At 43.0% G+C, this 13,066-nt stretch overlaps 1 protein-coding gene across 2 annotated transcripts in view; it reads right to left on the bottom strand.

The window, feature by feature from the left end:
- ELAVL2 (ELAV like RNA binding protein 2) overlaps positions 1–13,066 on the bottom strand; it is a 106,444-nt gene that overhangs the window by 29,217 nt on the left and 64,161 nt on the right. For both annotated transcript variants that reach the window (XM_075527450.1, XM_075527451.1), the window contains one exon: positions 664–767. In XM_075527450.1, the coding sequence (XP_075383565.1) occupies positions 664–767 (104 nt within the window). The remainder of the gene's footprint in view (positions 1–663; positions 768–13,066) is intronic.

Genomic DNA, 13,066 nt, shown 5'->3' with positions numbered 1-13,066 from the left:
CCCAAACAATTGCTCAAAATGAGTATCCTGACTCTTCTGATACTGGAATAAGGCAGCAGATGAGAAAAAGCAACTGCTAAGATTCCTGCTTCTAGAAATTCAAGAAACTGAATTTAGTAAACAAGAGGTGCAGGAGTTACAACACAAACAAAAAAACAGGAATCTCAGACATTAGAGACTAGAGCCCTAGGAGTGCAGCAATTCATAGAATTCATAGAGAACCGAAATAATTATTCCAGCATTTCGTTTTAAGGATTTGTAAGAGAAACAAGACACCAGCAACCTAAAAAACCAGAGTATTAAAAAGTTATACCATCATCTTTGAGAAAGTAAGGAAGAAGCACATAGTGCAGTGTTCAGACTACATGCTATATTGCATTTCTGCAACTAAAGCATACAACACAATTTCTCAGTTAAAACAATTCAAGCTTACATCTAAAATGTTATCATGTGTTATGATTAAATATGATAACACATGATAATCTACCTCTCTACATCTAAACAGACTACAAAGGACTAACGATCTGCTACATGCTGAAGTTCTAGTCTACTCTATTGACATTAGCAGAATGCTGAAGTTACACTTGGAAAACAAATCAGGCATCTGATCAACAAGAAGTCAAAACACTTCAGTTTCTTTAAATCATAATTAATACTACATACTTTTATGGTTTTAGTTTGAAGTCTCAATCCATTCAGAGTGTTGATAGCTTTTTCGGCATCCTTGGGGTCAACGTAGTTCACAAAGCCATAACCCAAGCTCTGTCCTGATTAAAAAGAGGAAGAAGAGTGATCATTAGTGCGGCAGTGCTATGCAATGGATAACTAACAGTGTTTAAAACCCTTATAGACACACTGAGCAAAAATTGCTTATAGTATAGAACAGTATCTGCCCCAGATAACAAAGTTTCAAAGGCTCACAACACCTAATTTTTCCAGTAAGGTTAGTGTTTTTCAACTAGCTTCCTCTGTTCCCATGGACTGCCCTAAGTTCAATACAGAAATGGCTACAGTCAGTTTAATGAAAGACTTAACAATTGTTATGAAAAATAGGTTTAGGAGTTTGTTATGATCTGTTAGAGACTAGAGGAAGTTAAGGAGCTTAAAGGTTAAAACGACATCAAAAATCCACTACTCACTCACTTCTGAACTTTTTAATTGAACATAGGAAGTATAGTGGCAAAATTCTGGACCCGTGCTTGAAAATGAGTGTGTTTCAAATATACTTCAATAACAGAATTTGAGCCAAATTTGAAGCCGAACATTTCTACAGATGTTATTCACACACTAACTAGAGCTTTAAAGGCTCATTTTGTTCCTATATTCAAAACAAATGGTACAAGTAACTGGTCATGAGCTAAACATCATCCAAAGACGCAACATTTTCAGGTTCTTTTATCATTGGGAATTCAGATGATAGATGGACACAAAGCATTTTTAATTAGCTCTTAATCAGTGAACCACAGCCCATTTCTAAAAATGTATTCTGTCTAAGCACTTCTTATTAAAGACTTGAGTTAGCAACAGTCATTTCTTGACAACTTCAAAACCTAAAGTTTGAAGGATTAGTTGCAGAAATACAGTTTGATCATCCTTAACTAGCTGCCTTCAGCATACCCCTTTAAAAATATTTTTAGTGCATAAGAATGCAAATAGGTAGAAAAATATAACATGGCAAAAGGATACCACTTATAAGAATACTATCCCTTCATTAGCACAGACCTTTTCAGAAACACTCTCCCATACTCCTTGAACATTCTTTTTTTAGAAACTGAAATGACGAGGTCCATAAACCAGTCAACAAGCCAAAAGGAAGCATCCAATATATCTAATGCACAAAATGCTAGTTTGAAAGACTAGCTTGGAGATACAACAATAGAAAAGGATAAACAATATTACAATAAAGCACAAATGGCCAATTCATTTATTGCCAGCAAAGACATAAAGGAACCTGTGCTGTATCGAGTTCTTGTATGGTATCTATACAGCATGCATTAAATAGTATACAAAGCAAAAAACAGATGGGAAGTTTGTAATTGATTCAGACAGACAAGAGGGGGCTTAGTAACAAGCCCACCACTGCTGGTATTCATCATTTTGTACAGATTACTCTACCATAGCACCAAAAGTTAGAGGACACTACCACCCCCCCAAGCTACCCCTAATTCTTCCCAATCTCCTCCTCAAAACAGCACACACAAACACAAATATGTTGGCTAGATGAAGCCATGAACAGGTTAATATATGCAAAGTTTTTGACAAAAAACATCCAAAACCCAACTGGACAAAGTCCTGAGCAACCTGCTCTAGACAACACTGCTCTGAGCAGGAGGTTGGACTACACAACCTCCAGAAGTGCCTCCAACCCCAGCAATTCTGTGTTTCTGTAACAAACAATATGGAAATATGCAGCAGCATTTCTGTAGTCATTTACAGCTCTACCTAGATAGAGCTAAGTTACCTATCCTAGAAGGGCCTCTTTTCCTTATTAGTTTGATTACAGTAGAGCAATTTCTGTACCTGTCACCTCCATCACTCCCACTGTCTGCAGAAACTCTTCCCAGCAGTGTCTCCAAAAAAGAGCAACTTAAAGGAATGTCTCTGTGCAAGGCTTCTATTTTAGTCTTATCTCCTAATACAGAAATGCTGATTTTTGCTGTTGTTATTAATCTCCTATGAAGGAATCCATTTAAACCACAACCTTAAAAGGCATAAAAATCTAAGAGAAACCTATTTCATGTAAGACGTTCCCAATACACTACTCATTAATTCCAGAGTGAACAGAAAAAGATGTGCAGAAATTATTTCTACTACCCCTCTGTTCATGTGATCCATTTTTCACATTAAAAACACCTAGACCACTGCAGGCAAAGAGTATACCCAGCTGTTACAAAGGATATCATTCATGACCAGTTCTTCTGCAGACATTCTATTAATTAAGCTTGATGAATACTAGTAGATTAACCTAGGAAGCTGCACCAAGTAATATCCAGTAATTTATTCAGGACAAGCTTGAACTCATTTCTGCAGGTTTGTTCTGCAATTTTGCAATTTAAAAAAGCTTTCACTGTGAAGGTGGTGAAACACTGAAGTAGGCCACCCAGAGGGGCTGTGAAGTCTCCGTTCCCAGAGATACTCAAAGTCTGACTGGACATGGTCCTGGGCAACCTGCTCAGGGAGAACCCGCTTGAGAAAGGGGAGCTGACTATATTATCTCCAAAAGTCCCTGGCACCCTCAGTGATTTTGTGAATGACTTATTTTATTTAATTCAGTTTTGTTTAATTTGGGCTATCATCTAAAATTCAAAGATGTTCAGATCTGACATTCAAAGGCCTTATACATTTGAAAATGTTAAGAAAAGATGAAACGTCTTAAAGAAATCAAAATTTGGCCTGAATATTAGTGGTTCAATTACACATTATCAATAATTCAGAGTAAAAAAAAAATCACTTTCTTCACAGAAGCACATAAGAAAGATGAATCTCAGCTCTCAACAAGCAATACAAATAATTGGAAACCGAACCTGATTTTTGGAATCAGATGCTTGAGGGACAACTCTTGAGTCTTTGTGCTTGGGTTAAGGGAAGATGCTTGTTTACGAGGGTTGCCAGTTCATATACAGACGGCTGAGTTTTAGAAAATCCAGACAAGCATTTCACAAAATGCAGTAAAGCAGCTATTTCAAATGACCCATCAGATATACCAATTATTGCAAAGTATGTCTGACAGCTGGTGGTGTTTCTCACTTGGTGGGAAGTACCAACTGGGTTACAAGAACTTAGAAGCTCAGTTCTTCCTAAGTGTTTCACTAATGTACAGGACATCAGTCCAAACATACACTAGTACCACTGTGGCTGTACAAGCCAGGGAGGTCCCATCTGATTGTGGATTTCACATGGAGAAAGAGCAGCATACCCACTGCACAAAAATTTTACTCAAATAAAATTAGATACCTGGCCAGTATAATTCAAACAAGTTCTCCTTCTGTGCAGCTTCTTCCCCCTCCTCAATGTCTAAACTTTTTGTATTCAAGACAAACCAAGTAGAAGCTAGATACACTTAAACAAAATCAGCCACCACTCAGAATATCTAAAAAGAGAAACTTCATTATTTAATAATTGTAATTACTGATTTCACAGACTCACAGAATCGTATAGGTTGGAAAAGACCTTTAAGATCATCAAGTCCAACCGTAAACCTAACACTACCAAGACCACCACTACACCATGTCCCTAAGCACCTCATCCAAACGTCTTTTAAATACCTCCAGGGATGGCGACTCAACCACTTCCCTGGGCAGCCTGGTCCAATGCTTGATAACCCTTTCCGTGAAGTAAAATTTCCTAATATCCAGTCTAAACCTCCCCTGGAAGAACTTGAGGCCATTTCCTCTCGTCCTATCACTTCTTACCTGGGAGAAGAGACTGACCCCCACCTCTCTACAACCTCCTTTCAGGTAGTTGTAGAGAGCAAGAAGGTCTCCCCTCAGCCTCCTTTTCTCCAGGCTAAACAACCCCAGCTCCCTCAGCCGCTCCTCATCAGACTTGTGCTCCAGACCCTTCCCCAGCTTCGTTGCCCTTCTCTGGACACGCTCCAGCACCTCAATGTCTCTCTTGTAGGGAGGGGCCCAAAACTGAACACAGTATTCGAGGTGCGGCCTCACTAGTGCCGAGTACAGGGGCACGATCATTTCCCTAGTCCTGCTGGCCACACTATTTTTCATACAAGCCAGTATGCCATTGGCTTTCTTGGCCACCTGGGCACACTGCTGGCTCATATTCAGGAGGCTGTCAACCAACACCCCCAGGTCCTTCTCTGCTGGGTAGCTTTCCAGCCACTCTTCCCCAAGCCTGTAGCATTGCATGGGGTTGCTGTGGCCCAAGTGCAGGACCTTGCACTTGGCCTTGTTGAACCCCATACAATTAACCTCGGCCTTCCAATCCAGCCTGTCCAGATCCCTCTGTAGAGCCTTCCTACCCTCAAGCAGATCAACACTCCCACACAACTTGGAGTCGTCTGCAAACTTACTGAGGGTGCACTCGATCCCTTCGTCCAGATCATTGATAAAGATATTAAACAGGACTGGCCCCAGCACAGAGACCTGGGGAACACCACTTGTGACCGGCTGCCAGCTGGACTAAACTCCATTCATCACCACTCTTTGGGCCCAGCCGTCCAGCCAGTTCTTTACCCAGCAAAGAGTACACCCGTCCAAGGCATGAGCAGCCAGTTTCTCCAGGAGAATGCTGTGGGAAACCGTGTCAAAGGCTTTACTGAAGCCTAGGTAGACAACATCCACAGCCTTCCCCTCATCCATTAGGCAGGTCACCTTGTCCTAGAAGGAGATCAGGTTGGTCAAGCAGGACCTGCCTTTCCTAAACCCATGCTAGCTGGGCTTGATCCCTTGGTTATTCTCTACATGCCGTGTGATGGCACTCAAGATTATCTGCTCCATCAGCTTCCCAGGCACCGAGGTCAGGCTGACAGGCCTGCAGTTCCCCAGGTCCTCCTTCCAGCCCTTCTTGTAGATCATTGTCACATTAGCAAATCTCCAGTCAGCTGGGACCTCCCCAGTTAGCCAGGACTGCTGGTAAATGATGGAAAGGGGCTTGGTGAGCACATCTGCCAGCTCCTTCAGTACTCTCGGGTGGATCTTATCAAGCCCCATAGACTTGTGAGTGTCTAAGTGGTGCAGCAGGTCACTAACCATTTCCCCCTGGATTGTGGGGGCTCCATTCTGGTCCCCGTCCCTCTCTTCTGACTCACAGGGCTGGGTACCCAGCGAACAATTGGCCCTACTATTAAAGACTGAGGCAAAGACTCAGCCTTTTCCTCATCCTTGGTCACTGTGTTCCCTCCCCTGTCTAATAGAGGCTGGAGATTCTCCTTAGCTCTCCTTTTGCTGCTAATGTATTTGAAGAAGTATTTTTTCTTGTCTTTTAGGGCAGTAGCCAGATTGAGCTCTAGCTCAGCTTTGGCTCTTCTAATTTTCTCCCTGCACAGCCTTGCTACACCTTTGTAGTCCTCCTGAGTCGCCTGCCCCTTCTTCCAGAGGTCGTAGACTCTTCTCTTTTTCCTGAGTTCGAGCCAAAGCTCTCTAGTCAGCCAGGCCTGTCTTCTTCCCCACCGGCTCGTCTTTCAGCACCTGGGGACAGCCTGCTCTTGTACCTTTACAGCTTCCTCCTTAAAGAATGTCCAGCCTTCCTGGACTCCTTTGCCCTTTACGGCTGCCTCCCAGGGGACTCTCTCGACCACTCTCCTAAACAGGCCAAAGCCTGCCCTCCAGAAGTCTAAGGTGGCAGCTCTGCTGACCCCCCTCCTCACTTCTCCAAGAATCCAAAACTCTATCATTTCGTGATCACTCTGCCCAAGACAGCCTCCAACCATCACATGGCTCAAGTCCTTCTCTGTTTGTCAACAAGAGGCCCAGTGGGGCACCTTCCCTCGTTGGCTCGCTCACCAGCTGTGTCAGGAAGTGATCTGCCACACACTCCAGGAACCTCCTAGACTGTTTCTTCTCTGCTGAATTGTATTTCCAGCAGACATCTGGTAGGTTGAAGTCCCCCACAAGAACAAGGGCTAGAGATCGTGAGGCTTCTCCCAGCTGCTTATAGAATAGTTCATCTGTCTCCTCATCCTGGTTGGGTGGTCTTTAACAGACTCCCACCACGATATCTGCCTTGTTGGCCTTCCCCCTGATTCTCATCCATAGAGATTCCACCCTATCACCACCATCATTGAGCTCTAAACTATCCAGACACTCCCTGACGTATAGGGCTACCCCACTGCCTCTCTGGCCTTGCCTATCCGTCCTGAAGAGTTTATAGCCATCCATCGCCGCACTCCAGTTGTGCGAGTCATCCCACCACGTTTCCGTGATGGCAACCATATCATAGTTTTCCTGATGTACAGTGGCTTCCAGCTCCTCCTGCTTGTTGCCCATGCTGCGTGCATTGGTGTGGAGGCACTTCAGCTGGGCTGTCGTCTGTGTCTCCTTCACAGAAGAACACCCCTTGTGTGCTTTGAGGTGTTTCACTGGCATTCCCCTCTTGGCTCCTATTGCCTCAGTATCCCCTGGCTCAACTCTGTTCGACTTCAGCTGTGCCCCGGCGTACCCAGCACATCTCAGAGACACAGGCTGAGTGCCCTCACTGGCACCCGCTCCAACCGTGGCATGTCGTCCCTCAGCTTCTCTCGGGCAAGCCTGATATTACTCCCCTCCCCATTCAAGTCTAGTTTAAAGCTCTGTTGATGAGCCCCGCAAGTTCCTGAGCAAAGATTCTCCTTCCCCTTTGAGAAAGATGAATCCCTACTGACACCCGCAAACCTGGTGCTGTGTAGGCCATCCCGTTGTCAAAAAAAAAACAAATCCGTGGCGATGACACCAGCCACGGAGCCATGAGTTGATAGATTGGGTGCCTCTGTTCCTTCTAGTGTCACTGCCCACAACTGGAAGGAGAGAGGAGAAAATAACCTGTGCTCCAGAGTCCCTTACTAGCCGTCCCAGGGCCCTGAAGTCTCTTTTGATTGCCCTAGGACTTTGTGTTGCAGCTTCATTGCCCCCCACATGGAAGAGCAGTAGGGGGTAATAGTCCGAGGGCCATACCAGGCTAGGGAGTATCCTCGTGATATCCTTCACGCGGGCCCCAGGGAGGCAGCAGACTTCCCTAAGAGGAGGGTCCGTCCGGCATATCGGACCTTTGGTTCCCCTCAGAAGGGAGTCACCCACAACTATAACCTGTCTTCTCTTCCTTGTGGAGGTGGTGTTAATAGGAGAGGTACGTTCTTCTGACCTGGGCGACACCGCTGGTGTAGATGGACTGTCATCCCCATCCTCCATTGCCTGGCCTTCCACCTCCAGGGCCTCATCCCTGTTGTACAGAGGCACCTGGGGAGGCGAGGTGGGCAGGGAGAGCCTTCACCTGCTGCCACGAGCATGGACTCGCCTCCATTCACTCTCCTCCTTTGAGCTGCTGCCTTCAGCCCAGTGGGGGGGATACAGGATCCCCTTGATCGTGGGTTCTTACTGGTGGCTGCTGCTGCTCCTGTTCCTGTCTCGGGGGGGGCAGAGCATGGCACCACCAGTCGATCTCTTTCTCAGCCTCTCTGATGCTCCTTAACCTTTCTACCTCCTCCCGTAGCTCTGCCACCATGCAGAGCAAACCATCCACCTGGTCACACCTCACACAGCTGTCCTCACGGCTGCCATGCGTGAACAGAGAGAGGCCCTGGCACTCCCTGCAGCCCAAGACCTGGATGGCTGCATGTTTTTGTGGGAGCTCCATCTGGGTAGCCACAACCATTCTGGCAAGCACAGAGGGCATCGCTTTCTGACGAGTGAATACCATAGCTAAGTTTCTTCTGAAAGGATGAGGACTACCAAATGAACGCACCTCTTGAGCTAGTAGGGTGACTTCGCCTTCCTTACCTGCCCTGCCCGCACGAACTGTACTGCCTGAAACCAAAGATTAAACTTAACACTGACAGAAACCAGCTCTGGACTCTTCTGTCTGTGCCTCTTCTACACCAAACTCCACTCGCCAAGACAGAAACCTCCTGCAGAACACACACTTGCTTCCAAGTCTACACACTTAAAGTAGATTATGTGTGAGTCCACAATGGGCTGATGAAGACAGAAGGTAAATCTATAGTTGTCCAAAAGTTAACTCATCCTCAGATTTAAACATGTATCAAAAAGCAGCTTAGTCTCCTACTGTTTTAAGGCAGGGTCAGCTTCATCTGGCTCTTGCCTCAGCTTTGTTTTTCCAACTTGTGCTGAATGACACTATAGTCTGGAAAACCTCTGACACCTCTCCAAGCAAGCTGTCCTGGTGCTCTGCCTACTCTTATGTGTTTAGGTATTCTGAACATCCAGTTTAGCCTTTCCTAGATCTTTAAAACTATGGCCTACTCCACCTCAACATAGACAAGAGACTATCTGTGCACATCAGCTATTTATTCCATAACTCAGATGTATAAATAGTATTAAGTTTAGCTTATCCTAAAGAAAGGAATGATTGAGTTTCTTATTTTTTGAGTTATTACTTCTGCCAGCAAGAAGAAAACATTCACCACCTTGAGGGGAATACACTGCTCATTTGCAGAAGTGATCAATACTTCAGAAGTTACATGCTCAAACTATCAGTTGAGCTTCTCCTCCTCAAGAGTCCTTGTGGCTATTTCACAGCACTGTTGAAAGCTGTTTCTGTAAACTTTCTACTGGATTTTATGCTTGGGGTCCTATGGATATTAGACTATGTGGTGTAGAATAAAACAACAGTTAGGTAAAGAATCGGTAAAAGAAGAAACCACCTGAAGTCAGAGAAGTCAAAATAACAAAGTGATCTAGAAGGGATGAGGAATAAGTGAGGAAAAGTAGTTTGACTTGAATTTTGCTTCAACAAAATCTGATAAAAAACCGAACCCCACATAGCAGAAGTGCATCTCACAAGCTTGTGAGACAGCAAAGGACTAAAGCAAAAGTTATGATTTGAAAGTTCATAGTCATTAGTTATATTTTATGTTTTATGTAACTGACACTTGCAACAGTCCAATTCAAGCATAACTGGCAAAAAAGTCCTTTCAGTCAGGCATCTCTTTGAACCTAGGCATACTATATTCACCACTAAGTGGTCAATGACAAATATTCAACCTCTAAGTATGTGGCCTATGAGAAAACATGAACTGGAAAGCACTATGCTACTCACTTTAATAGGGGAAACTTCCACTTATGTTTCAAGTTTACAAGCTTCATAAATATCACCTGACCACCACATATGATGATGATGCAAATTAAAGAGTAATTTATTAGGTAATGCAAATTTACTTTTTGGCATTACAGTCAATATACAGAACGGATTTTTAGAGGAGAGGGGCAAAAAAGTTATTTCAAACAATTTAATTCTAATCAGTCTTTGAAAGGACTACTCAACAGACTGAGTGGAGATCCATGTGCATAGTAGAAAAGTGTAGACGAAGTAATTGAACATTAAATAAGAAGGAAGTAAAGAACACAGTGATTCAGTATTTAGGAAAGAAAAGTAGACAGAAGCGACCAAAAAAGTTTCGAGTAGGAAGAGGAAATAAACAAGTAGGAAGGTATAGCTGTGGTCACAGTGCTCCTGAATTTACTACTGTGCCTTGAAAAATGTCACTTCTTTTTGCTTTAAAAATGTACAGGCTCTAATCACAATACTTATCAGAGGAAAAATCACAAATCAACTAGTTCTATCCTGCCCAAGTTGTTTCACAAGTGTTTACTTACTTACTGTAAATGAAGTCTATTTAAATACTGCATATGGCTGTAAAAGCCCAAAGAAAATCTCCTGCTACACAACATTTGGAGAAAGTCCCAAATGGATGCTATCCACAGAGGAAATGGTCATAAAAAGTAGATGTGACAGAAGTGACACCTGTTGCCTATTTGTAATGTTTTGCTTTTAAAAGTAGCAGCAATATTACTTAAAGCAGAATAAAGCCCTTTTAATATAATTGGTAAAACAACAACATTTTCCTCCTGACAACAAAAACATTCAACTTTAACAGGAATAATCTTACTCTAGAGCTCTACTTACATGAAAGGACTCCTTGGTTATTTCCGGCAACTGCTTCAACATTTTTAAGATGACAGATTATAGACAGAAATTTTAGAAGTAAAAATCATGATGAATACTTAGGTTGGACTACTGGACATGTGACGCAAGTGAAGAAGTGACAAAAGATCGGGAAATTTAACTGGTTGTTTAGCAAAATCCAAGCAAAGTCTAATTTTTCCTTAAGGTAACTCAGAAGGATTGTGGAATAAAAAAAAAATGCATCACTACACTGCACATTTCCATGATGCACAGCTATTTACACCATCTAAAAGAGGTTACTGCTGAATTACTGAATGCTCAAAGGCAATTACAAGCCAGCTCACTTCACTTGATCACTGTTAATTACTTATGCAAAGCACTCATGAACTTGGGGAGGAATAGGAGATCTAGAGACAAGGCAATTTTTCCTATTGTCCTGTTACTAGCCAAGTTTTTCATAATGGAGATAAGCAAGACAGTTGGTGACATGAAAGAAAAAAAAAAGTAAGAACTGATGCTGTCTGAACACCGATGCATCTTACTACCTAGAAAAGTCCTCTGCTGGAGAAGTGTTCATGCATGAAACACTTGGTTGCATGAAACAGCCTTGGTGTCCTGAGGCATCCCCCAGTTCAGCGCTGGGAGACTAGCTAATGAGGCCTACCACATAAAAACATAGATTGCTCAAGATAGGACAATTAATAGGACATCAAGTTAGAGTACGGAGCAACAGGTCACCTATTTTCCTTCTGGTTACTGTAGTCCAAAGGTTTCACTTCAAGCCCACTTCTGCAAGTAAATACAGCTCATCTCCTCCATTTGATGGGGGAACCTGACATCACTTTTTTTCTTGCAGTGTCTGCTGCCATTCTCAGTTGCATACACACCCTCCTCTACTTTGTAATCAATTTAGAGATCATATTCTGATTACGAGGCAATTATAAAGAATTGTCTTTTTCTAGACTCAAATGAAGTGTTTGCACTCTTAAAAGCTGGTGGTGTATCCTTGCTATCGTCTGTCTACTGACAGTTTTAAGGGCTGGACTGCTAGTGGTGATCACCCGTCCAAGGCAGCAATTTATGCCTCAACTGCACTGAGGGCAGCACCTGTAAATAGTAATGAACAGTTAGACAAGTGCAGGATAACATGACAAAGGTTTTACCTTCCGTAGATAATCTATACATAATTACCACCTCTCAGTAGTTTGTTCTTCTCAAATAATTTCTACTGTGTCTTCTAAGCTTCCTGTTTCTCTGGGAAATCCAGAACTTATTTCCAAACAGTAATTCAGCTACACTGGAACGTAAGAAAAATTGAAAGACATTCCAAACTAAATTATTTACCCTCACCAAACCTGTTTTCTTCTTTCCAACAAACCTGCATTAAGATTCTACTGCTACATTAAGGAGTTACACAAACAGCTGAACCAGGCCATTTAGCCCAACCACACCAGGCCACCAGTTAAGATGTTTTACAGCCTCTCCTCTCAACCTCCCTAGAAGTGGCCTGCCTGATGACTTTTCTTGCAAGAAAAAGTATATTTGCCAACCTTAATCTCCTTCCTTTTTCTCTTTGGAAGCAGCTGCAACAGCCACAGACAGCGGCTTGTCTTCTAAAGCTTTAGTATACCTACCCATAACAGCTAAATTCCTCCATGTTGCACTTCCAAAGAGGACAGAAAGGACAAGAGCCTCCAGATCAGACAGGTTCCTTGAAGGCCAAGTTAGAGATCCTCTCCCTTTTGCCTACTATACCCCTAAACCTGGAAAACAGGTGAAAATAAATAAAAAAAGTGGGACCACAGTATGTAACAAGAGCAAACTTCTCTAACTAGACAGATATGCAGGAATGTCTCTGTATAGCTGCTCCCTTCTGCAGTGGCCAAAGGGTGACAGCCTATTTTATAACAGAACTTGGAGTGCAGAATGGCTGTAAAATGCTTCTGTTATGTTTTCAACCTACAAGCTACCACTCAGTTTCAGGAGGAACATTCCCCAAAGCCTGTAGGCACCTCAGAACCAAGAAGAAATACTGTTTCAGACACAAGTGCCAAAGGCAGCATCTTCAACAGCTCTTTACTCAATGCTACTGGGCTAGATGCATAGCAAGAGAGAATTCAGTCACCTGAACTATGCGGTCCTGTTGACAAGAGTTTGCCTGAAAGTGCTCAAGTGTCATTTACAATCTGTTACACCTTAAAAGAAAGGCTTGAAAGGTAGACAAGTATGTAGACAAGTATGAGCTTTAACTTAACACATGTTAAGTAAGCCCTTTCAAAAGCTACTTCTGAAATACTGTGAGAGTTGTATCACACAGAAAAAATCCCTGCGAGGTTACAAATGCACAGTGAACTCAAGTGATGCATTTTCAGTAGTCTTGCAACATTTTATCACCCCTAAAAATGAATGCATATTGTTTTCTGCATAACATCATGATTAGAGAGCAGCTGATTAGTATGGTAGTTTTATTTCATGACTGATCAAAGCCTCT

This window comes from Mycteria americana, chromosome Z, assembly GCF_035582795.1.
Source record: "Mycteria americana isolate JAX WOST 10 ecotype Jacksonville Zoo and Gardens chromosome Z, USCA_MyAme_1.0, whole genome shotgun sequence".
Classification (NCBI taxonomy): Eukaryota; Metazoa; Chordata; class Aves; order Ciconiiformes; family Ciconiidae; genus Mycteria; species Mycteria americana.
The sequence above is the reverse complement of the archived record's forward strand: the minus strand, read 5'-3'. Positions and strand labels throughout refer to the sequence as shown.